This window comes from Oncorhynchus clarkii, chromosome 6 (assembly GCF_045791955.1).
Source record: "Oncorhynchus clarkii lewisi isolate Uvic-CL-2024 chromosome 6, UVic_Ocla_1.0, whole genome shotgun sequence".
Taxonomy (NCBI): Eukaryota; Metazoa; Chordata; class Actinopteri; order Salmoniformes; family Salmonidae; genus Oncorhynchus; species Oncorhynchus clarkii.
In genome coordinates, this window is record NC_092152.1 from 14,332,242 (window position 1) to 14,357,745 (window position 25,504).

Consider the following 25,504-nt stretch of genomic DNA (forward strand, 5'->3'; position numbering starts at 1 on the left):
CTTATTTTAAATCAACAAAACATGAGAAGACTTGTTTGTCAGTGCCTAGCTCCACTCCTATTCCCCAGGTGCTCTCTTTTGATGACTTCTGTAACCGTAACAGCCTTGGTTTCATGCATGTTAACATTAGAAGCCTCCTCACTAAGTTGGTTTTATTCACTGCTTTAGCACACTCTGCCAACCCAGATGTTCTAGCCTTTTCTGAATCCTGGCTTAGGAAGACCACCGAAATTTCTGAAATCGTAATCCCTAACTACAAAATTTTCAGACAAGATAGAACGGCCAATGGGGGCGGTGTTGCAATCTACTGCAAAGATAGCCTGCAGAGTTCTGTCCTACTTTCCAGGTCTGTACACAAACAATTTGAACTTCTACTTTTAAAAATCCACCTCTCTAAAAACAAGTCTCTCACCATTGCCACCTGTTATAGGACACCCTCTGCTTCCAGCTGTGCTCTGGACACCATATGTGAACTGATTGCCTTCCTCACAATCTTAAATAAGCATGCCCTTTTCAAGAAATGTAGAACCAGGAACAGATATAGCTCTTGGTTCTCTCCAGACCTGACTGCCATTAACCAACACAAAAACATCCTATGGCATTCTGCATTAGCGTCGAACACCCCCGTGATATGCAACTTTCAGGGAAGTTAGAAACCAATATACACAGGCAGCTAGAAAAGCCAAGGCTAGCTTTTTCAAGCAGAAATTTGCTTCCTGCAAAACAAACTCAAAAAGGTTCTAGGACACTGTAAAGTCCATGGAGAATAAGAACACCTCCTCCTAGCTGCCCACAAGATAGGAAACACTGTCACCACCGATAAATCCACTATAATTGAGAATTTCAATGAGCATTTTTCTACGGCTGGCCATGCTTTCCACCTGGCTACCCCTACCCCGGTCAACAGAACTGCACCCCCCACAGCAACTCGCCCAAGCTTTCCCCAATTCTCCTTCTCCCAAATCCAGTCAGTTGATGTTCTGAAAGAGCTGCAAAATCTGGACCCCTACAAATCAGCCGGGCTAGACAATTTGGACCCTTTCTCAAATTATCTGCCAAAATTGTTGCCACCCCTATTACTAGCCTGTTCAACTTCTCTTTCGTGTTGTCTGAGATTCCCAAAGATTGGAAAGCAGCTGCGGTCATCCCCCTCTTCAAAGGGGGGGACACTCTTGACCCAAACTGCTACAGACCTATATCTATCCTACCCTGCCTTTCTAAGGTCTTCGAAAGCCAAGTCAACAAACAGATTACCGACCATTTCAAATCCCACCGTACCTTCTCCGCTATGCAATCTGGTTTCAGAGCTGGTCATGGGTGCACCTCAGCCACGCTCAAGGTTCTAAACGATATCTTAACCTCCATCAATAAGAAACAGCCGTATTGGCCAAGGCTTTTGACTGTCAATCACCACATCCTCATTGGCAGACTCGATAGCCTTGGTTTCTCAAATGATTGCCTCGCCTGGTTCACCAACTACTTCTCTGATAGAGTTCAGTGTGTCAAATCGGAGGGCCTGTTGTCTGTTGTCTCTATGGGGGTGCCACAGGGTTCAATTCTTGGACCAAGTCTTTTCTCAGTATACATCAATGATGTCGCTCTTGCTGCTGGTGAGTCTCTGATCCACCTCTACGCAGACGACACCATTCTGTATACTTCTGGCTCTTCTTTGGACACTGTGTTAACAACCCTCCAGGCAAGCTTCAATGCCATACAACTTTCCTTCCGTGGCCTCCAATTGCTCTTAAATACAAGTAAAACTAAATGCATGTTCTTCAACCGATCGCTGCCTGCACCTGCCCGCCTGTCCAACATCACTACTCTGGATGGTTCTGACTTAGAATATGTGGACAACTACAAATACCTAGGTGTCTGGTTAGACTGTAAACTCTCCTTCCAGACTCACATCAAACATCTCCAATCCAAAGTTAAATCTAGAATTGGCTTCCTATTTCGCAACAAAGCATCCTTCACTCATGCTGCCAAACATACCCTTTTACCCTTGTAAAACAGACATACCCTTGTAAAACTGACCATCCTACCAATCCTCGACTTTGGTGATGTCATTTACAAAATAGCCTCCAACACCCTACTAAATAAATTGGATGCAGTCTATCACAGTGCCATCTGTTTTGTCACCAAAGCCCCATATACTACCCACCACTGCGACCTGTATGCTCTCGCTGGCTGGCCCTCGCTTCATACTCGTCGCCAAACCCACTGGCTCCAGGTCATCTACAAGACCCTGCTAGGTAAAATCCCCCCTTATCTCAGCTCGCTGGTCACCATAGCAGCACCCACCTGTAGCACGCGCTCCAGCAGGTATATCTCTCTGGTCACCCCCAAAACCAATTCTTCCTTTGGCCGCCTCTCCTTCCAGTTCTCTGCTACCAATGACTGGAACGAACTACAAAAATCACTGAAACTGGAAACACTTACCTCCCTCACTAGCTTTAAGCACCAGCTGTCAGAGCAGCTCACAGATTACTGCACCTGTACATAGCCCATCTATAATTTAGTCCAAAAAACTACCTCCCCCTACTGTATTTATTTATTTATTTTGCTCCTTTGCACCCCATTATTTCTATCTCTACCTTGCACATTCTTCCACTGCAAATCTACCATTCAGGTGTTTTACTTGCTATATTGTATTTACTTTGCCACCATGGCCTTTGTTTTGCCTTTACCTCCCTTATCTCACCTCATTTGCTCACATCGTATATAGACTTATTTTTCTACTGTATTATTGACTGTTTTACTCCATGTGTAACTCTGTGTTGTCGAACTGCTTTGCTTTATCTTGGCCGGGTCGCAATTGTAAATGAGAACTTGTTCTCAACTTGCCTACCTGGTTAAATAAAGGTAAAAAAAACGTTTATAAAAAATTAGTGTGGAGGGTGAATACCTGGTTTGTTGTATGGTAATTTGGTAAAAAGCTAATTTGACATTTGCTTAGTACATTGTTTTCACGAAGGAAATGTACAAGTCTGCTGTTAATGATAATGCAGAGGATTTTCCCAAGGCTACAAATATCCCACGGTAGTTATTGGGGTCAAATTTGTCTCCACTTTTGTGGATTGGGGTGATCAGTCCTTGGTTCCAAATATTGGGGAAGATGCCAGAGCTACGGATGATGTTTAAGAGTTTAAGTATTGCCAATTGGAGTTTGTGGTCTGTATATTTTATCAATTCATTGAGGATACCTTCAACACCACAGGCCTTTTTGGGTTGGAGGGTTTGTATTTTGCCCTGTAGTTCATCCAATGTAATTGGAGAATCCAGTGTATTCTGGTCATCTTTAAGATTTGTATTTGATCATGTATATGTTTTTGCTGTTTGTTCTTTGTTATAGGGCCAAACAGATTGGAGAAGTGGTTTAACCATACAGCTCCATTTTGGATAGATAACTCTTTGTGTTGTTGTTTGTTTAGTGTTTCCAATTTTCCCAGAAGTGGTTTGAGTCTATGGATTCTTCAATTACATTGAGCTGATTTCTGACATGCTGTTCCTTCTTTTCCGGAGTGTATTTCTGTATTGGTTTAGTGATTCACCGTAGTGAAGGTGTTGGCTCTAGTTTTCTGGGTCTCTATGTAGTTGGTTGGATAGGTTTCTCAATTTCTTTCTTAGGTTTTTGCATTCTTCATCAAACCATTTGTCATTGTTGTTAATTTTCTTCGGTTTTCTGTTTCACATTTTTTTTATTTAATAGGGAAGCTGAGAGGTCAAATATACTGTTTAGGGTTTTTACTGTCAAGTTACACCTTCACTATTGCAGTGGAATGTTTTTTCCAGGAAGTTGTCTAAATGGGAATATGTACTTTCCTTTCATCTATAGCATTTCTTAATATTATTCAGTTCCTTTGGCTATGATGCCTTATGATTGAGTATTTCTCTGTTCAAGTAGACTGTGATTTTGCAGTGATCTGATAAGGGTATCAGTGGGCTGACTGTGAACACGCAGAGACTCTGGGTTTAGGCCATTGATAAAGTAGTATACAGTAGTACTGCTAAGAGATGAGCTATAGGTGTACCTACCATAGGAGTCCCCTCAAAGCCTACCATTGATTATATACATACCCAGCGTGCGATAGAGCTGCAGGAGTTGTGACCCGCTTTTGTTGGTTATGTTGTTGTGCCTAGGGGGGTATATGGGGGAGGGAATGCTATCACCTCCAGTTAGGTGTTTGTACCTCTGTGTGCTGAGGGTGTCAGGTTCTTGTCCAGTTCTGGTATTTAGGTCACCACAGACTAGTACCTTGTCCATGGGCCTGGAAATGATTGATTCCCCCTCCAGGATGGAGAAGCTGTCTTCATTAAAGTATGGGGATTCTAGAGGATATAGATAGCACACAGGAGGACATTTGTCTCTGTTGAATTTCTAGCCAAATGTAACATGTTCCTGTTTTGATTAATTGAATAGAGTGAGTTAGGTCTGCTCTATACTAAATTAGCATACACCGAGTCCTTTCCCTGTTTAGTTTGGGCTTTGACACCTCTCACTTCACAACTCAGTGCTAATTGAGGTTGCAGTCAGATATGATCTGTCCAAGCAAGCTTAGTAGCCTTAACTTAGCATTCAGTCCTTATAAAGTAAAATATCATTGTGATGTATTTATCTTCTTGACTTTGAAAGCACTCACACAGTACTCAAACAGTTCTAGGTTGTTTTCAGCTTTCTGTTGTTTGTTTGCCAGAGCATTTGCTATATATCTTGGAAATAAAAATCTTTGGTAGTATGGATCCTTCCAGGCAATCTTGTCCAAAATCAGGTTGTAGGTTTGGAGTTTTGATATGGAGCAAAGGTTATGTAGCCTAGCGGTTAGACCGTTGGGCCAGTAACCGATAGGTTGGTGGATCCAATCCCTGAGCTGACAAGGTAAAAATCTGGCAGTTAACACACTGTTCCTAGGCCGTCATTGTAAATAAGAACTGCTTCTTAAATGATTTGCCTAGTTAAATAAAGGTTAAAAATAAAAAGTGTTGCGGAGGGTAGTATCCTGTATATGTCCTCGCCGGAAAATCCAAGTTTATCTAACTCTACATCTATCTTTATGTAAAAACAAGCTGAAAAATGTGGAAGCTCATCTCTCTCTCTAGCTCTATCCCTCTCTCTTCTTTCCCTGTCTCTCTTTGTCTCACCTCTCTCTGTCTCTCTCCCTCCCACACTCTCTCTCATCTCTGGGTATGTGCTGCGCTGCGATCCTTAATGGCAGCCTAATGATCACCTCAGGTGTTAACCTCAGAAGCTGGCCCAAGGATAATTCGCTTGTATAGTATTGGACTCTCCTCCCTCCCCTTTCTCCCTCCCGCTCACCTTAACTCTATCGTTCTCTCTGCTTCCCTCCTCCTCTCTCTGCTTCTCTCCGCCTCTCTCCCCCTCTCTCTTCCTCCCTCCCTGCCTCTCTCTCTGCCCCTCTCCCCCTCTCTCTCCCTCGCTCTTCCTCCCTCCCTGCCGCTCTCTCTTCCTCCCTGCCTCCCTTCTCTCCCTCCCCCTCTGCCTCCCTCTCTCTCTCTCTCCCTCTGCCTCTCTCTCTCCCCCTCTGCCTCTCTCTCTCCCCCTCTGCCTCTCTCTCCCCCTCTGCCTCTCTCTCCCCCTCTGCCTCTCTCTCCCCCTCTGCCTCTCTCTCTCTCTCCCCCTCTGCCTCTCTCTCTCTCTCCCCCTCTGCCTCTCTCTCTCTCTCCCCCTCTGCCTCTCTCTCTCTCTGCCTCTCTCTCTCTCTGCCTCTCTCTCTCTCTCTGCCTCTCTCTCTCTCTCTCTGCCTCTCTCTCTCTCTCTCTGCCTCTCTCTCTCTCTCTCTCTCTCTGCCTCTCTCTCTCGCTCTCTCTCTCTCTCTGCCTCTCTCTCTCTCTCTCTCTGCCTCCCTCTCTCTCTCTCCCCCTCTGCCTCTCTCTCTCTCTCTCTCTGCCTCCCTCCGTCCCTCCTCCCTGCCTCCTTTACTCCCTCCCTCCCTGCCTCTCCTCCAGCCGTGCTGTGGGGTTTGAGGAGTGATGAGAAGTGATAAATCAAGAGAGACAGCTGCTATTTTGCTCCTCTTAACTTCCAAACAAAACAGCCGTGACTGATAGGGGTGTGAGGGCTCGCCGTTGCCTTCGCACGCCCTGGTGCCAGCTAACGGGAAAACAGTGTAGAGGCCTACTGTTCCCTCTCTGTATGTATGTGTGTTTAACCTCTCTGCCCACGGAACCCGCTAGCGGGCTGAAATTCCACAACATACGGTGGTCGCTACGTAAATAGTCATATTAAACATTCATGAAAATACAAGTGTCTCACATGTATCGAAAGCCTAGAATCTTGCTTATCAAACTGCGTTGTCAGATTTAAAAAATGATTTATTGCGAAAGAATAGGATGCGATTATCTGAGCATAGAGCCCCATAAAAAACAACAATTTTAACCAGCACAGGCGTAACATAATCACAAACTGCATTAAAATAAATAGTTTACCTTTGACGATCTTCGTCTGTTTGCAATTCCAATGCTCATTGTTACACAATGAATGATCTTTTGTTTGATAAAATCCGTTTTTATAGCCTAACACAAAACATTTTGTGAACCGCTTGTGTCGTGAATTCCGTCTCATTCCATTTGACGACACATTCCAGGTAAATAACCCACACAGAACGTGACTTTTCCAGTCATGTTGGGTTTCACTGCAATCAACTGGTTTGTTTGTAACACAATCATGTTTGGTTTCACTGCAATCAACTGGTTTGTTTGTAACACAATCATACCTGATGGGCCATTTCGCGGGACGTATTGACTGAAAGAAACCGATTTGAAGACAACAAATCATGACATCATTGTGCACCAAGATTTGCCTGCTGTTTCGTTGAATGACTGTCTTTTAACCCAATGACCACTGATCGTCTTGAAATCTAGCTGGGTAGATAGCCAATGAGCTGAGCTAAACGGCAATAGGTCATGTTTATGTGTTGCAAGACCAACCCATGTAGTAAGCTCCAGCGTAAAGGACGATTCATTTAGCGATTGTGGAGGAATATTTTTTGAACGAGAGAGGACATCGTTTTGGACTGGTAAGTTCTTATCATGCTAATGCCCTTGTTTGAAATTAATAATATAAAATATTATTTGTGATTTAAAAAAAAAATTTAGAAGCAATATATAAACATGTAATGCCATGAAATGTGAGATGCGTGTGTCTGCCGCCCCACCCCAACCCACATGAAATAGCCTATTTGAGGCTGTTGAGGGGAGGGGAGGGCAGGCCCACAACAATGGCCAAAGTGAAATGGAGACAGTAGATACAGCTGGTCTGTTGTAATATAATAAAGACAGTAGATCTAGCTGGTCTGTCATAATATAATAGAGGCAGTAGATCTAGCTGAAATGTCATAATATAAAAGAGACAGTAGATCTAGCAGGTCATAATAATATATTCAACCTTATGCTCCCTGTACTCTCTATATATATCTGTTTATTATACCTGTTGATACAGGGCTCATATGTGAAACTATTCTAACTGAACATTTTCTGACTACGAATGGGAATCTTATACGGTGTCCTGTGTGAATTTAAGTATGCTCTCTCTAATTCTCTCTTTCTCTCTCTCGGAGGACCTGAGCCCTAGGACCATGCGTCAGGACTACCTGGCATGATGACTCCTTGCTGTACCCAGTCCACCTGGCCTTGCTGCTGTTCCAGTTTCAACTGTTCTGCCTGCGGCTATGGAACCCTAAACTGTTCATTTTTACTCTTGAGGTTCTGTCCTGTTGCACCCTCTACAACCACTGTGATCTCCACCCGGCACAGCCAGAAGAGGACTGGCCACCCCTCATAGCCTGGTTCCTCTCTAGGTTTCTTCCTAGGTTTTTGCCTTTCCAGGGAGTTTTTCCTAGCCACCGTGCTTCTACACCTGCATTGCTTGCTGTTTGGCGTTTTAGGCTGGGGCTATATAAATTGATTTGATTTGATAGAGGACTGAGGGTCTTCCAAATATTGAAAGTGTGTAAATAGTTACCCATGTTATTTTGTAAATGTATATATAGTGGGGCAAAAAAAGTATTTAGTCAGCCACCAATTGTGCAAGTTCTCCCACTTAAAAAGATGAGAGGCCTGTAATTTTCATCATAGGTACACTTCAACTATGACAGACAAAATGAGAGAAAAAAAATCCAGAAAATCACATTGTAGGATTTTTAATGAATTTATTTGCAAATTATGGTGGAAAATAAGTATTTTCAGCAAGAGAGTGAGGAGAGAGGGAGGGAGAGTGACAGACAGCAAGAGAGGAGAGACGGAGGGAGAGTGACAGACAGCAAGAGAGAGGAGAGACGGAGGGAGAGTGACAGACAGCAAGAGAGAGGAGAGAGGGAGGGAGAGTGACAGACAGCAAGAGAGGAGAGACGGAGGGAGAGTGACAGACAGCAAGAGAGAGGAGAGAGGGAGGGAGAGTGACAGACAGCAAGAGAGAGGAGAGAGGGAGGGAGAGTGACAGACAGCAAGAGAGAGGAGAGAGGGAGGGAGAGTGACAGACAGCAAGAGAGAGGAGAGAGGGAGGGAGAGTGACAGACAGCAAGAGAGAGGAGAGAGGGAGGGAGAGTGACAGACAGCAAGAGAGGAGAGACGGAGGGAGAGTGACAGACAGCAAGAGAGAGGAGAGAGGGAGGGAGAGTGACAGACAGCAAGAGAGAGGAGAGAGGGAGGGAGAGTGACAGACAGCAAGAGAGAGGAGAGAGTGAGGCAGAGTGACAGACTGCAAGAGAGAGGAGAGAGGGAGGGAGAGTGACAGACAGCCGGAGAGAGGGAGGGAGTGACAGACAGCAAGAGAGAGGAGAGAGGGAGCCAGAGTGACAGACAGCAAGAGAGAGGGAGGGAGAGAGCAAGAGAGAGTGAGGGAGAGACACAGAGTGAGAGGAAGAGACAGAGAGAGTGAGGGAGAGAGAGAGAGAGAGGAGAGTGAGAGACACAGAGAGAGAGAGAGAGGAGAGGGAAAGACACAGAGACACACACAGAGAGAGTGAGAGAGGAGAGAGAGACACACAGAGAGAGAGGAGAGTGAGAGAGGGACACACACAGACAGAGAGAGTGAGAGAGGAGAGAGAGACACAGAGAGAGAGAGAGAGGAGAGGGAAAGACACAGAGAGACACACACACACACACACACAGAGAGTGAGAGAGGAGAGTGAGAGAGGAGAGTGAGAGAGGGACACACACAGACAGAGAGAGAAAAAGAAAGAGAGAGACATCTTCATAATAGAGCCATCTGGCTGTGCCTAGGTTCATTAGAATAGAGTGTGTGTGTCACCCCACATATGCAGCGAGGGGAGAAAAATACTAATTTATTAACGGCTTAATACAATTCCACCTGGGCCTCATGCCAGTCACATATCAGGGGGAACTATCACTTACAGCAACAATTACACTTTCACTGTGCTCTACAGGGCCCAGTTCACCCTGATCCTACACACACTCACCACACACACACAGTCTTGTACAAATATCCTTGTGTGGACACACAATTCAATCCCATTCAAAATGTTCCCTAACCCTGTACTCTTACCATTACACTAAACTTAACCCTAAAACTAACGCTAGCGCCTAACCCTAAAGATAATTCTAACCTTAACCCCCAAGAAATATCATTTGACCTTGTGGTGACTAACAAAACCTACCCAGTTGGTCAAATTATATTTCAATATTTTTGTTTGTTTACTATTCTTGTGGGGACCATAGTTAAACACGTTCACACACACACACACACACACACACACACACACACACACACACCTTAAAAGGTTATCCTGGATCACACGCACAAACAGCCTATGAAGTTTTGACACACCTACTCATTCCAGTGTTTTTCTTTATTTCAATATTTTCTAGATTGAAAAAAACGAATTGAATCATGTAGTAAACCAAAAAGTGTTAAACAAAAAATATATATTTTATATTTGAGATTCTTCTAAGTAGCCACCCATGCCTCGATGACAGCTTTGCAAACTCTTGGCATTAGGTAGTTACCTGGAATGCATTTCAATTAACAGGTGTGCCTTACAACAAAAAAAAGTGTAATTTCTTTCCTTCTTAATGCATTTGAGCCAATCAGTTGTGTTGTGACAAGATAGGGGTGGTACACAGAATATGGTCGAATTGCTGTGTCTTTGTGAGATGCAGAGTAGGTGAATGGATGATCTCTGCATGTGTGGTTCCCACCGTGAATCATGGAGGAGGTGGTGTGATGGTTTGGGGGTGCTTTGCTGGTGACACTGTCTGTGATTTATTTAGAATTCAAGGCACACTTAACCAGTATGGCTGGTTTGTGCTTAGTGGGACTATCATTTGTTTATCAACAAGACAATGACCCAAAACACACCTCCAGGCTGTGTAAGGGCTATTTGACCAAGACGGAGAGTGATGGAGTGCTGCATCCGATGAACTGGCCTCCAAAATGACCCGACCTCAACCTAATTGAGATGCTTTGGGATGAGTTGGACCGCAGAGTGAAGGAAAAGTAGCCAACAAGTGCACAGTATATGTGGAGACTGCAGCAAGACTGTTGGAAAAGCATTCCACATGAAGCTGGTTGAGAGAATGGCAAAGCTGTCATCAAGGCAAAGGGTGGCTACTTTGAAGAATCTAAAATCTTAAATATATTGTGATTTGTTTAACACTTTTTTGGTTACTACATGATTCCATATGTGTTATTTCATAGTTTTGATGTTTTCACTGTTATTATACAACATAGAAAATAGTCTAAATTAAATTTTAAAAACTTGAATGAGCAGGTGTCTCCAAACCCTATGACGGGTACTGTATGCACACACACTCTGAAATAGACAGCCACAGCTCCAAGGGGTACTAGATAGCGTTCAATTCGTGTGTCTGTCTGAGAGTGTGTAGCGGGCTAGGCTATTTCCACGCAGCCACTAAAGACAATTGTGGGAGATATTAACACGGGGAGAATGTGGATCGGCTGACTGAGCACCCACCGTGTTATTTAATCCTCCTGAATGTGAGCACCTCCCTACCAACCTGTTACTGTCTCCAGCCACAGCACTGCTCAGGTAGGAGCCCTCAGAGAGACACATCTACAGGGATCCACACAATAGCAATGTTTTTCAACAAGAAGCTCCTTAAATTAGTGGTTTAGTGGGCTAGTTTTCACAAGTTTTCAAACAATTAAATATGCAAATTCACCACAAACTGAGACATTAAACAAACAGTTTCCAGAGCATGTAGAATACAGTGAAGCATTTGTGCTCCTTGGAAAGATCTTCGTATTGAGCTGTAAAAATAGATAAATAAACAAGAATAAGAATTATAATCTGGGCCCACAATGCAATGCCCCTGCATTCAACCGCAGCTGCAGATCTTTCCTCTAAGCGGCCATCAAGACATTCTCCACATCTTCTTCCCATTCAGACAAGGCTGAAGTGCAAATTGGACATCTGGTATTGTGATGTCTCTCACAATGCGGACGCCATTTTCCCTAGCACTGCACTTGCGCAGCTAGCTCTGCTCTGTAAACTGGCAGGTCCATGGAAGGGATGGAGGGATAGAGACAGAGAGAGTGAGAGAGCGAGCTGATGGTATCCCCCACCTACGCAGGGTGGGTGGGCGCTCTCCCACCCCCACACTCCTAGCACTAGGGACAATCAGAGAAGGACACCGCATCTCCTTTCCCCTCTCTCCGCACAATGCATTGTGGGGTTCAGGAAGGCCATTGTTGTGAACGAGGGCTCTCAGCAGCAGGGGCTTTCTCTGCGCTCACCCCTAAACCTTGACCTGCTCTTCATAGCCCAAAAGACTCAGGGAGAGCATGTGCAATAGCCATTAAAACCCTGGATGTATAAGAGAATACAGAAATATCTTTAGACAAGAAAGACCCCCTCATTTTCAATGGTGGAAAATGATTATGTCCAAAAGACAGAACTAGACCATAGCTAACCAGCCCAGACCCAGTCCATAGGAATATAGTGTCCTATTACCCTGATTCATTTCATAGGGCCTAACTACTATTAACTCCTATTAAATCAAGTCACATGGTATTTGTCACATGCACAGAATACAACCTTACTGTGAAATGCTTACTTACGAGCCCTGAACCAACAATTCAGAGTTTATAAAAAAGTAAGTAAGAAAAAGGTGCTAAATAAACGAAAGAAAAAATAGTAACACAACAAAATAACAATAACGAGACAAAATACAAGGGGTACCGGTACAGAGTCAATGTGTGGGTCTACAGGTTAGTCGAGGTAATGGAGGTAATATGTACAGTGGGGCAAAAAAGTATTTAGTCAGCCACCAATTGTGCAAGTTCTCCCACTTAAAAAGATGAGAGAGGCCTGTAATTTATCATAGGTACACTTCAACTATGACAGACAAAATTAGAAAAAAATCCAGAAAATCACATTGTAGGATTTTTAATGAATTTATTTGCAAATTATGGTGGAAAATAAGTATTTGGTCAATAACAAAAGTTTATCTCAATACTTTGTTATATACCCTTTGTTGGCAATGACAGAGGTCAAATGTTTTCTGTAAGTCTTCACAAGGTTTGCACAATTGGTGGCTGACTAAATACTTTTTTGCCCCACTGTACATGAAGGTAGAGATAAAAGGGACTATGCACAGATAATAAACAGTGTGTCTGTCATCGCCTGGCCCTGTGAATTAACCTGGCCTCCATACAGATGGATGGACAGACAGAGACAGACAGGAGTCCAAGCCAACTTTAGCCACACCCCTCACTCGTTATGTCTCGTTATCACAGCTAGCGTCACCAGTGACATAGCTTATTACATGTTCGAATGAGATGCTGTTTTTAATTACCACCAAATCTCATTAGCATGCTGGCTCCTTGATGAGCGTTCCTTCCCTAAACGTCTGGGCCCGAGTCTGATGTCTGCGTTCAAGAAGTTCAAACGCCTCTGTTCTGCACTACTAAATGTTTGCTTCCAGCGTTTCAGGTGCTGGAAACCTCTGTCAGCTAAAGACAGGGAGGACTACACATAAGGCTAGTTCTCTAAGGACGTACCTGGATTACAAGTGAAAAACACACAGGTAATCCCATCAAAGAGTCCATCTTTCTCTTTGAACTTCAAAGAATGAGCGGAAAAATTAAAAGCAAAATAGCGGGGATGCAAATTAACAAAACATTACAACAAATGTAAACATTGGCGTGTGATTAGCCCATGTATACCGCATGGGTTGAGACTGAGGGTTTATCTCAATATGCATTCTACCGTCCTCAGAGCATGCACATTCTACCGTCCTCAGAGCATGCACATTCTACCGTTCTCAGAGCATGCACATTCTACCGTCCTCAGAGCATGCGCATTCTACCGTCCTCAGAGCATGCGCATTCTACCGTCCTCAGAGCATGCACATTCTACCGTCCTCAGAGCATGCGCATACTACCGTCCTCAGAGCATGCACATTGGAGCACGGGAGGGTCGGGTTATGAGTCCAAATCAAAGTATGTAAAACAGCACGGAGGGCACTTCTCAGATACATACTCCATTCCTACATATTTTGATGCATGCATACAGTTGAAGTGGGAAGTTTACATACACTTTAGCCAAATACATTTAAAATCAGTTTCACAATTCCTGACATTTAATCCTAATGAAAATGTCCTGTTTTAGGTCAGTTAGGACCACCACTTTATTTTAAGAATGTGAAATGTCAGAATAATAGTAGAGAGAATGATTTATTTCAGCTTTTATTTCTTTCATCACATTCCCAGTCGGTCAGAAGTTTACATACACTCAATTAGTATTTGGTAGTGTTTCCTTTAAATTGTTTAACTTGGGTCAAACATTTTGGGGAGACTTTCACAAGCTTCACACAATAAGTTGGGTTAATTTTGGCCCATTCCTCTTCACAGATCTGGTGTAACTGAGTCAGGTTTGTAGGCCTCTCAAACGCTTTTTCAGTTCTACCCACACATTTTCTATAGGATTGAGGTCAGGGCTCTGTGATGGCCACCCCAATACCTTGACTTTCTTGTCCTTAAGCCATTTTGCCACAACTTTGGAAGTATGCTTGGGGTCATTGTCCATTTGGAAGACCCATTTGCGACCAAGCTTTCAGTCAAACGTCCTGACTGATATCTTGAGATGTTGCTTCAATATATCCACATAATTGTCCTGCCTCATGATGCCATCTATTTTGTGAAGTGCACCAGTCCCTCCTGCAGCATAGCACACCCACAACATGATGCTGATGATCGTGCTTCACGGTTGGGATGGTGTTCTTCGGCTTGCAAGCCTCCCCCTTTTTTCTCTAAACATAAGAATGGTCATTATGGCCAAACAGTTACATTTTTGTTTCATCAGACCAGAGGACATTTCTCCAAACATACAATCTTTGTCCCCATGTGTAGTTAAAAACCACAGTCTGGCTTTTTTATGGCGGCTTGGGAGCAGTAGCTTCGTCCTTGCTGAGCGGCCTTTCAGGTTATGTCGATATAGGACTGGTTTTACTGTGGATATAGATACTTTTGTACCTGTTTCCTCCAGCATCTTCACAAGGTCCTTTTGCTGTTGTTCTGGGATTGATTTGCACTTTTCGCACCAAAGTACGTTCATATCTAGGAGACAGAACGCGTCTCCTTCCTGAGCGGTATGACGGTTGCGTGGTCCCATGGTGTTTATACTTGCATACTATTGTGTGAACAGATGAACGTGGTATCTTCAGGTGTTTGGAAATTGCTCCCAAGGATGAAGCAGACTTGTGGAGATCTACAATTATTTTTCTGAGGTCTTGGCTGATTTCTTTTGATTTTCCCATGATGTCAAGCAAAGAGGCACTGAGTTTGAAGAAAGGCCTTGAAATACATCCACAGGTGCACCTCCAATTGACTCAAATTATGTCAATTAGCCTATCAGAAGCTTCCAAAGCCATGAAATCCTTTTCTGGAATTTTCCAAGTTGTTTAAAGGCACAGTCAACGTAGTGCATGTAAACTTCTGACCCACTGGAATTGTGATACAGTGAATTATAAGTGAAATAATCTGTCTGTAAACAATTGTTGAAAAAATTACTTGTGTCATGCACAAAGTAGATGTCCTAACCGACTTGCCAAAACTCTAGTTTGTTAACAAGAAATTTGTTGAGTGGTTGAAAAACGAGTTTTAATGACTCCAACCTAAGTGTATGTAAACTGTAAAAAAAAAAGTATGCACAGAAATATGACACAACCACGTAATAAACGGCAGAAACTATCTTGAAATCAATTGTGGACATTATTTCAGCTGAAGCGAGAGAAAATAAACTGACTTCGGAATAAATAGAAACACTCACACACGCCCACTAGAGCCGTAACATTGGCGAGGGGCTGGAGGATTTAAGGGTCTTTTGAGTGTGAAGGTATAAACAACCGGAATGCTGAGCCAGTTATAAATCAGGGCAAACCAATCCTGATCACGCACAACACGCACACAGACTAACACACACACAGAGAGACAGAGATCCTCCCCTCTCTGCCAAGGAAGGATCCACCACTCTCTGCCAAGGAAGGATCCACCACTCTCTGCCAAGGAAGGATCCACCACTCTCTGCCAAGGAAGGATCCACCACTCTCTGCCAAGGAAGGATCCACCACTCTCTGCCAAGGAAGGATCCACCACTCTCTGCCAAGGAAGGATCCACCACTCTCTGCCAAGGAAGGATCCACCACTCTCTGCCAAGGAAGGATCCACCACTCTCTGCCAAGGAAGGATCCACTACTCTCTGCCAAGGAAGGATCCACCACTCTCTGCCAAGGAAGGATCCACCACTCTCTGCCAAGGAAGGATCCACCACCCTCTGCCAAGGAAGGATCCACCACCCTCTGCCAAGGAAGGATCCACCACCCTCTGCCAAGGAAGGATCCACCACCCTCTGCCAAGGAAGGATCCACCACTCTCTGCCAAGGAAGGATCCACCACCCTCTGCCAAGGAAGGATCCACCACCCTCTGCCAAGGAAGGATCCACCACTCTCTGCCAAGGAAGGATCCACCATCCCCTGCCAAGGAAGGATCCACCACCCTCTGCCAAGGAAGGATCCACCACTCTCTGCCAAGGAAGGATCCACCATCCCCCACACTTTACTCTCAGGAGATGTACCAGACAGAGACAAATACATGATGCACTGACCCTTTAGAAGACAAACCCAAGGAATAAAAAGTGTATGCGCGTGTGTTCAACTTCCTCTCTGAATCCAATTAAAGAGTTATTAAAACTGGGGAGCAGAGAGGCATCAAAATCATCATCAGTTTCCCATAACAATACCCTGTCAGAGAGAGTTTCAATTTCCTCAATCAGGGATAAATGTTGTTTTAATTAACTTAATTTGCTATAGCAAAGCAGAACAGCACCATCTCAGTACAAAAGGCAAAGGAATAGTACTGCAGTAGTACTAACAACAAGAGAACATAGGCCAGAACTGGAGACTGATAGACAGAGTTAGAGGGGGATGAACGGGGGTGAAGAGGGGGAGCAGCAACAATAAGTACCTCTCCCAACGCCTCGTAACGTTTCTGGTTCCACCTGTGGAGATCCTCTCGGGCGTTGAACACAAACGCCTCCCCTGTCGTGGTGTGCCTCAACTGGCCCTCTGATAGGCAGACAGACAGAGAAAGGGAGCGAGACGAACAAAAAGAGAGGCAGACACAGGGAGACAGACAGGGAGACAGACAGGGAGACATCGTGTTAATCTAGTCCTACTCATTGGGACTTCTGTCAGTACCTCAAGTCTTTTTGTTCCAGGTCAGGGGTTAATCTGGCAAACTACTGAAACATCATTTAGAAATTGAAAAATCTTCAAAGAATATAACAGGTTTCCAATTCATGGGTTGAATATCAATTAATCAATCCCGATATCCATTAAAACAGAATTGACCCCATCAAGATTTTGCATTTAGCTGAGGCTGGAACAAGGGTTTGAAATTATAACTTTGGTCCAAATCTTCGGCTCCCCAAAGAAAGAGAGAACTGAACGGCGCTGTTCAAACTGACTACCGCTTAATTATGACAGGAAAGATAATGACGCTGTGAGGAGAAAGCAGCAGCAGGAGGAAAAAAATGCAGTGCTTGTTAGGTTTCTACCTCCGTATGGGCATGCTGAAGTAGTTCCGCCTGTCAAAAGAAGCAAACTAGCTTTGACCTTCAGTTCAGACGGAGGCCTTGCTTTTCTGCACCTCTCTCCCTTCATGCAATTAAAGAGTTTGGCTGCCATTCCCCCATCTGGCAGGTACAAGGCCCGCGGATGCGGAGCCCTCTTCCAGTCACGACTCCAACGGCCTTCTGGGACGTCTGGCAGCCGAGGCCCAGACAGCTGGTGTGGCGTTAACTCGCTCTCCCTCCCTCTCTTTTCTCCCTTCTCTCTCTCCCAGTTTCTCACCCTGGCCTCATCACAACCATCCGTAGCCCTATCCACCTGAGAACTGAGAGGGGGCGTTGGGTGTCAGCCTGACCACCACAACTGTTCCTCACGCTGCCTTGGTGGCTGGGCATTGGGTGGCAGCCAATCAACCGTCACTCTCACTGACCCTGGTCACTCACCCCACCCACCACCACCACTCTGCCTAGCCAGTGGGGAGCGACAGGGTGCCATATGTGTGTGTAGGGGTACAATGTTAGGAAATACACTACAGCCAAAGTGTTATTCATTGTTTCCATGGGAGAACTTTTAACACCTGTGGTTATTACAGCCCAGGTTCAATTGACAATAACACAACAAGCACAGAACAAGGTGATGAGGGAGAGCAATTCAAGACTACAAGCATTTTTTTCAAACTAAACAAGAATCACTGCATCTGATAAATACCTCAAAATACAGTGCTTAAAAATGAGGACATCTATCATTCTGTTGACACTGTAACAAAACCATCTATCATTCTGTTGACACTAACAAAACCATCTATCATTCTGTTGACACTAACAAAACCATCTATCATTCTGTTGACACAGTAACAAAACCATCTATCATTTTGTTGACACTGTAACAAAACCATCTATCATTCTGTTGACACTGTAACAAAACCATCTATCATTCTGTTGACACTGTAACAAAACCATCTATCATTCTGTTGACACTGTAACAAAACCATCTATCATTCTGTTGACACAAACAAAACCATCTATCATTCTGTTGACACTGTAACAAAACCATCTATAATTCTGTTGACACTGTAACAAAACCATGTATCAATCTGTTGACACTGTAACAAAACCATGTATCAATCTGTTGACACTGTAACAAAACCATCTATCATTCTGTTGACACTAACAAAACCATGTATCATTCTGTTGACACTGTAACAACTATCTATCATTCTGTTGACACGGTAACAAAACCATGTATCATTCTGTTGACACTGTAACAAAACCATCTATCATTCTGTTGACACTGTAACAAAACCATCTATCATTCTGTTGACACTGTAACAAAACCATCTATCATTCTGTTGACACTGTAACAAAACCATCTATCATTCTGTTGACACTGTAACAAAACCATCTATCATTCTGTTGACACTGTAACAAAACCATCTATCATTCTGTTGACACTGTAACAAAACCATCTATCATTCTGTTGACACTAACAAAACCATGTATCATTCTGTTGACACTGTAACAACTATCTATCATTCTGTTGACACTGTAACAAAACCATCTATCATTCTGTTGACACTGTAACAAAACCATCTATCATTCTGTTGACACTGTAACAAAACCATCTATCATTCTGTTGACACTGTAACAAAACCATCTATCAATCTGTTGACACTAACAAAACCATCTATCAATCTGTTGACACTGTAACAAAACCATCTATCATTCTGTTGACACTGTAACAAAACCATCTATCATTCTGTTGACACTAACAACAAATGATCATTCTGTTGACACTAACAAAACCATCTATCAATCTGTTGACACTGTAACAAAACCATCTATCATTCTGTTGACATTGTAACAAAACCATCTATCAATCTGTTGACACGGTAACAAAACCATCTATCATTCTGTTGACACTGTAACAAAACCATCTATCATCCTGTTGACACTAACAACTATCTATCATTCTGTTGACACTAACAACTATCTATCATTCTGTTGACACTAACAACTATCATTCTGTTGACACTAACAACCATCTATCATTCTGTTGACACTAACAACTATCTATCATTCTGTTGACACTGTAACAACAATCTATCATTATGTTGACACTAACAACCATTTAGCATTCTGTTGACACTAACAACTATCTATCATTCTGTTGACACTAACAACAAATGATCATTCTGTTGACACTAACAAAACCATCTATCAATCTGTTGACACTGTAACAAAACCATCTATCATTCTGTTGACACTGTAACAAAACCATCTATCAATCTGTTGACACGGTAACAAAACCATCTATCATTCTGTTGACACTGTAACAAAACCATCTATCATCCTGTTGACACTAACAACTATCTAGCATTCTGTTGACACTAACAACTATCTATCATTCTGTTGACACTAACAACTATCATTCTGTTGACACTAACAACCATCTATCATTCTGTTGACACTAACAACTATCTATCATTCTGTTGACACTGTAACAACAATCTATCATTATGTTGACACTAACAACCATTTAGCATTCTGTTGACACTAACAACCATCTATCATTCTGTTGACACTAACAACTATCTATCATTCTGTTGACACTAACAACTATCTATCATTCTGTTGACACTAACAACTATCTATCATTCTGTTGACACTAACAACTATCTATCATTCTGTTGACACTAACAACTATCTATCATTCTGTTGACACTAACAACTATCTATCATTCTGTTAACACTAACAACCATCTATCAATCTGTTGACACTAACAACTATCTATCATTCTGTTGACACAAACAACAATCTATCATTCTGTTGACACAAACAACAATCTATCATTCTGTTGACACTAACAACTATCTATCATTCTGTTGACACAAACAACTATCTATCATTCTGTTGACACTAACTACTATCATTATGTTGACACAAACAACTATCATTCTGTTGACACTAACAACTATCATTCTGTTGACACTAACAAATATCTATCATTCTGTTGACACTAACAAATATCTATCATTCTGTTGACACTAACAAATATCTATCATTCTGTTGACACTAACAAATATCTATCATTCTGTTGACACTGTAACATAACCATCTATCCTGCTGTTGACACTGCAACATATCGAAGAACAAAACAGTATTAAATGTAATTGTGACCTCTAAGACTGCAAAACCTATAAAGCTAAAATACTCAAAGTATACGTACTTAACCGAAATAGCCGTAGGGTCTCATACTTTCTCAATTATTCCGCAACGGCAAACCCGGCAAAAAATAATAATCTATTTTGCATACACAGTGGGGCGAGAAGTGAGCTATTAAACAGTAGCACTTAACAGAAGGAAGAGTGGATCCTAATGAAACCCTACATGCAAGGCGTGTGTGTCTCAAATCAAATCTTATTTGTCACATGCTTTGTAAACAACAGGTGCAGACTAACAGTGAACTGCTAACTTTTGGGCCCTTCCCAACAATGCAGAAAATAATTATATGACCATGTAATGAATTAAACATTTAGGAGGCTTTAATACAACTGATACTGATGTATGTTAATTATAAAGATGATGACTTCATCACAGTAGCCCTCCTGTTTTTCATTACAACAAATCCAAGGTTATGTAAACCTGGAGCGCCTTCAGAATGGATTCACACCCCTCATTCCACATTTTGTGGTGTTACAGGCTGAATTTAAAATGGACGAAGGCCAGATGTTGTGTCAATGGCCGACACACAATACCCCGTAATGTCAAAGTGGAACTGTAGTTACTCCACATTACATTAAATGACAGGGTGAAACGAAAGAAGCCTGTACAGAATTCACAAATATTCCAAAACATGCGTCCTGTTTGTAATAAGGCACTAAAGTAAAGCTGCACATTTTATTTTGCTGAAAGAATGTCCTGAATACAAAGGAGAAATGCTCATTAAAAGGAATGTAAACCAATTGCTGCACAACATTTCTGAGAAAGAAGCTTTTTGTGTGTATGGAAAGTATCTGGGATATTTTATTCAGCTCATGAAAACGAAACACTTTATATGCTGCGTGTATATGTTAGTTCACTATACAATCCAGGTGTGTGAAGCTCTTAGAAACCTACCCAGAAAGACTCACTGCTGTAATCACTGCCACAGGTGTTCTAACATGTATTCACTCAGGGGTGTGAATACTTATATAAATCAGAAACAGTATTTCTGTATTTCCTTTTCAATACATTTGCAAAAATGTCTAAAAACATGTTTTCACTCATTATGGGGTATTGTGTGTAGATGGGTGAGAAACAAAATCAATTTGATCCATTTTGAATTCAGGCTGTAACACAACAAACTGTGCAATAAGTCAAGGGTTATGAATGCTTTCTGAAGGCACAGTAATTAAGTGTGTGTGTGTGTGTGTGTGCACTTGTGTGTGTATGAGAGTTCAGCTCCATCGCCTCCACAACACAGCCTCTCAGAGGAATAGGTTTCCTCAAAATGTCTCCCCTTTTTCTGGCATAATTAGCATGCAGTTCTCAATTCTGGAGCGTAATAGGTGTACATAACCTTGGATTTCCACTAATGAAAAACCGGAGGGCTACTGTGACGAAGTCATCATCTTTATAATTAAGATACCGGTTTCAATTGTATACAGCCTCTTAAATATGGTCATATTTTTTACACTATTTAGACGTAGGCTAACTTGGGTGTTGGTGAAGAATACCCTCCAGTCATGGCAGCACTGAGCCGGAGGGGCTTTATATAGAAATGATATTCTTGGAGAGTGAAGAAGACACCCAAGGCAGGCTTCTCAGCCGTGGCAGCCCGGGCCTGTTCTTAAGGGCAGCAAGGCTATGCAAATCCTCCGTCAGATTGAGTGCAAGGCTGAGTAGGTTACTGACAGGCCGTAGAATACACAACATGTCTTCCTCAGGACAGACACATAGCCAGCCAGCAGAGGCTGTCACACAGAGAAAGAGAGGAGGAGGGAGAGAGAGAGAGAGAGAGAGTGAGAGAAGTGCAGGAGAGAGAGAAAGGGCAGGAGAGCGAGAGCAAGAGAGAAAGAGACAAAAGCAGTGCAGGACAGAGGGAGAGAGCAGAAGAGAGAGAGATGAAAGAATCCGAGACAGGTTCTCTAATACAGGTCTCAAAATGAGGATGATTTCCTGTGCATTCAAATGATGCGGAATCTTTTCAAATCCGAGATTTAGCTAAATTATTCGTACAACATGTAATGTTAAATGCAAAGCAATCATTTCCATGCAAGACATCCACACAAAATAGAAATGATATGACTTACGCTCGTTGAAAGTATACTCAAACTCTTCAAGCGTCTTGGGGAAAGTGAGTGGAGGTTCGTCCTTCTTCATTAGTTCGTCTAAGTCTATTCTGGACAACAAGTCTGGGCCAGGTGTGGGGAGGGACACAGAGAATCAATATTAGCAACATTTACACTCAGAACCTGCTGAAAACACAGAGGCAGTCATAACGGATAAAGGCCTAGCCTCATCTCTTCATGTTTTGTTTTTATGGATCCCAAGACTTCCAGTTGCTGTGACTTGAACTCAGTGACAATTGTTGCTGGGAAGACTATGTTGGTTTAGCAGAATGAAACAAATGAAATAGGCTACGGCTACGTATTCATATTTACAGTGTTGTAGTAATGTTTCCTCTTAGTACAGTTTCATAATATACAACAACAACTAATTAGGCTAAATTACAGAAGGAAACAAACCTAGGCTATTGCAGAGTGCTTGGACATGGTTAGAAGTCATAACAAAAAAATACATTAAAAAGAGGCCATTTGCAACTTCTACATACTCTACCGGTCAAAAGTTTTAGAACACCTACTCATTCAAGGGTTTTTCTTTATTTTTACTATTTTCTACATTATCGAATAGTAGTGAAGACATCAAAACTATTAAATAACACATATGGAATCATGTAGTAACCAAAAAAAGGGATAAACAAATCAAAATATATTTTCAAATAGCCACCCTTTGCCTTGACAGCTTTGCACAAGCTTGGCATTCTCTCAACCAGCTTCATGAGGTAGTCACCTGGAGTGCATTTCATATTAATATTAACAGGTGTTCCTTCTTAAAAAGTTCATTTGAGGAATTTCTTTCCTTCTTAACGCGTTTGAGCCAATCAGTTGTGTGACAAGGTAGGGGTGGTATACAGAAGATTTGGTAAAATAAGTCCATATTATGGCAAGAACTGCTCAAATAAGCAAAGAATAATGAAAATGTAAACCAAATACTGTATAGCCTCAAAACATGGCTAAAACTACACTAAACAAAAAATATAAACGCAACAGGTAAAGTGTGTTATATCCCTGTTAGTAACAGGTTATATGCCTGTTAGTGAGCATTTCTTCTTTGCCAAAATAATCCATCCACCTGACAGGTGTGGCATATCAAGAAGATCATTACACAGGTGCACCTTGTGCTGGAGACAAAAGGCCACTCTAAAATGTGCAGTTCGGTCACACAACACAATGCCACAGATGTCTCATGTTTTGAGGGAGCTTGCAATTGGCATGCTGAGTGCAGGAATGTCTACCAGAGGTATTGCCAGATAATTGAATGTTCATTTCTCTACCATAAGCCACCTCAAACATAATTTTAGAGAATTTGGCACTATGTCCAACCTGCATCATAAACGCAGACCACGTGTATGGCGTTGTGTAGGCGAGTGGTTTGCTGATGTTAACGATGTCAACAGAGTACCCCATGGTGGCGGTGGGGTTATGGTATGGGCAGGCATAAGTTACAGACAATAAACACAATTGCATTTTTTCGATGGCAATTTGAATGCACAGCGATACCATGACGAGATTCTGAGGCCCATTGTCGTGCCATTCATCTGGTGCCATCACCACATGTTTCAGCACGGACCCATGTCTCAAGGATCTGTACACAATTCCTGGAAGTTGAAAATGTCACAGTTCTTCCATGGCCTGCATACTCAGCAGACATGTCAGCCATTGAGCATGTTTGGGATGCTCTGAATCGACATGTTCGACAGCATGTTCCATTTCCTGCCAATATCCAGCAACTTCGCACAGCCATTGAAAAGGAGTGGGACAACATTCCACAGGCCACAATCAACAGCCTGGTCAACTCTATTTGAAGGAGATGTGTTAGGGCCTAATGAATTGATTTCGATTGACTGATTTCCTTATATGAACTGTAACTCATTGAAATCTTTGAAATTGTTGCATGTTGTGTTTATTATTTTTGTTCCGGATATAATTCTGATATCTGGGATGGTCAGTCCTTGCAGCCATAGCTCGGTCTATGAATTTGAGAGTGGTTACATTTCTCCAGCTTCATCTCTCAGCTGTTATTAACCAAAACAGAAGTGGGGTCCCCGATTTGTTATTGTTTAAACTGAAGATTGCCTATTCAACACTCTTCAGAGCTGTTCCATATGAATTGAATAAATATGTCTAGCCTACATGAGGTAAAGAGGGGAAAGCATCCTAAATACTCAATTCAAACATAGGCAGTGCGTGTCTCATCTTTACTGGTACCCGTGGAAAGACAAAGGGGATATGCAGAGAAAAAAGACAGTAGCCTTCAGGCTCGAGATTGAGAGGGCAAAGCACATTTCTCCCTTTATCTAGTCCTTCCTACTCTCAAAAACTAGAGTCCTCTCTGCAAACAAATGTCTAGGTGACAGACAGTAGGAGAACTGTTCACCAGTCTTCAAGGGCCCTTGTGACAGACAGTAGGAGAACTGTTCACCAGTCTTCAAGGGCCCTTGTGACAGACAACACAACGGACACCAAGAAATACAAGTTGGCTAGCTTACATTTACCTTCCAGCTGTGAGTAATCACATAACTACACTCAACTATACAAGGAAGCCAAGACCAACTAGCTAGTTGCTTACCTTTCAGTGCAGTTGTTTTCTCTTTATCCTCCTGGCCAGGAATCTGGGCCATGGTTATCCACAAAATGAACAGTATAAAAGTGCAGGGTCGAGTAAGCATGGATTTTCTGTTCTTGTGGATCACTGCAGGTCATTCTACATGGAAGGGAACAGAACATGGGGCTCCTACTTTATATATATTGTTTTTTTAAAACAGTAACTAGTTACAATGTAACATGAACAACTACATTGTTTGTATTTTAAAGATTACTAGTGAAGGCAGGACATTCATTTGTGATAATAGTTACAAGGAATGAATACATACAATAATGCAGAAGGAATCATATACATTTTAAATAGTTAAGATAAAGATAAATACACAGAGAACAACAGTTCCCCTAGCTTACTATTTAATTTGTGGCATTTCTTGACACCACTGTCGTAACCACACTGCATGATGTGTTATCCAACATAACTACCATTTGGTCACCGTATAGCCTAATTCAATGAGGCTAAGTAGTTAACCTGCTATGGGTTGCAGAAGCATGACACTGCAAAGGAAAGTTATGG

The 25,504-nt window shown here is 42.4% G+C and overlaps 1 protein-coding gene across 2 annotated transcripts in view; it reads right to left on the reverse strand.

Annotated features, from left to right (window-relative positions):
- LOC139411917 (cotranscriptional regulator ARB2A homolog) overlaps positions 1–25,504 on the reverse strand; it is a 272,716-nt gene that overhangs the window by 246,841 nt on the left and 371 nt on the right. Inside the window, exons 1-4 of one of the 2 annotated variants that reach the window (XM_071158673.1) lie at positions 25,342–25,451; positions 24,956–25,090; positions 22,357–22,458; positions 16,461–16,561 (exon numbers count right to left, since the gene is read on the reverse strand). In XM_071158673.1, coding sequence (XP_071014774.1) covers positions 16,461–16,561; positions 22,357–22,458; positions 24,956–25,055 — 303 coding nt within the window. In that variant the 5' untranslated portion in view covers positions 25,056–25,090; positions 25,342–25,451. Of the gene's footprint in view, positions 1–16,460; positions 16,562–22,356; positions 22,459–24,955; positions 25,091–25,341; positions 25,452–25,504 lie in introns of those variants that run through there. The other variant, XM_071158672.1, reaches the window with a different exon arrangement.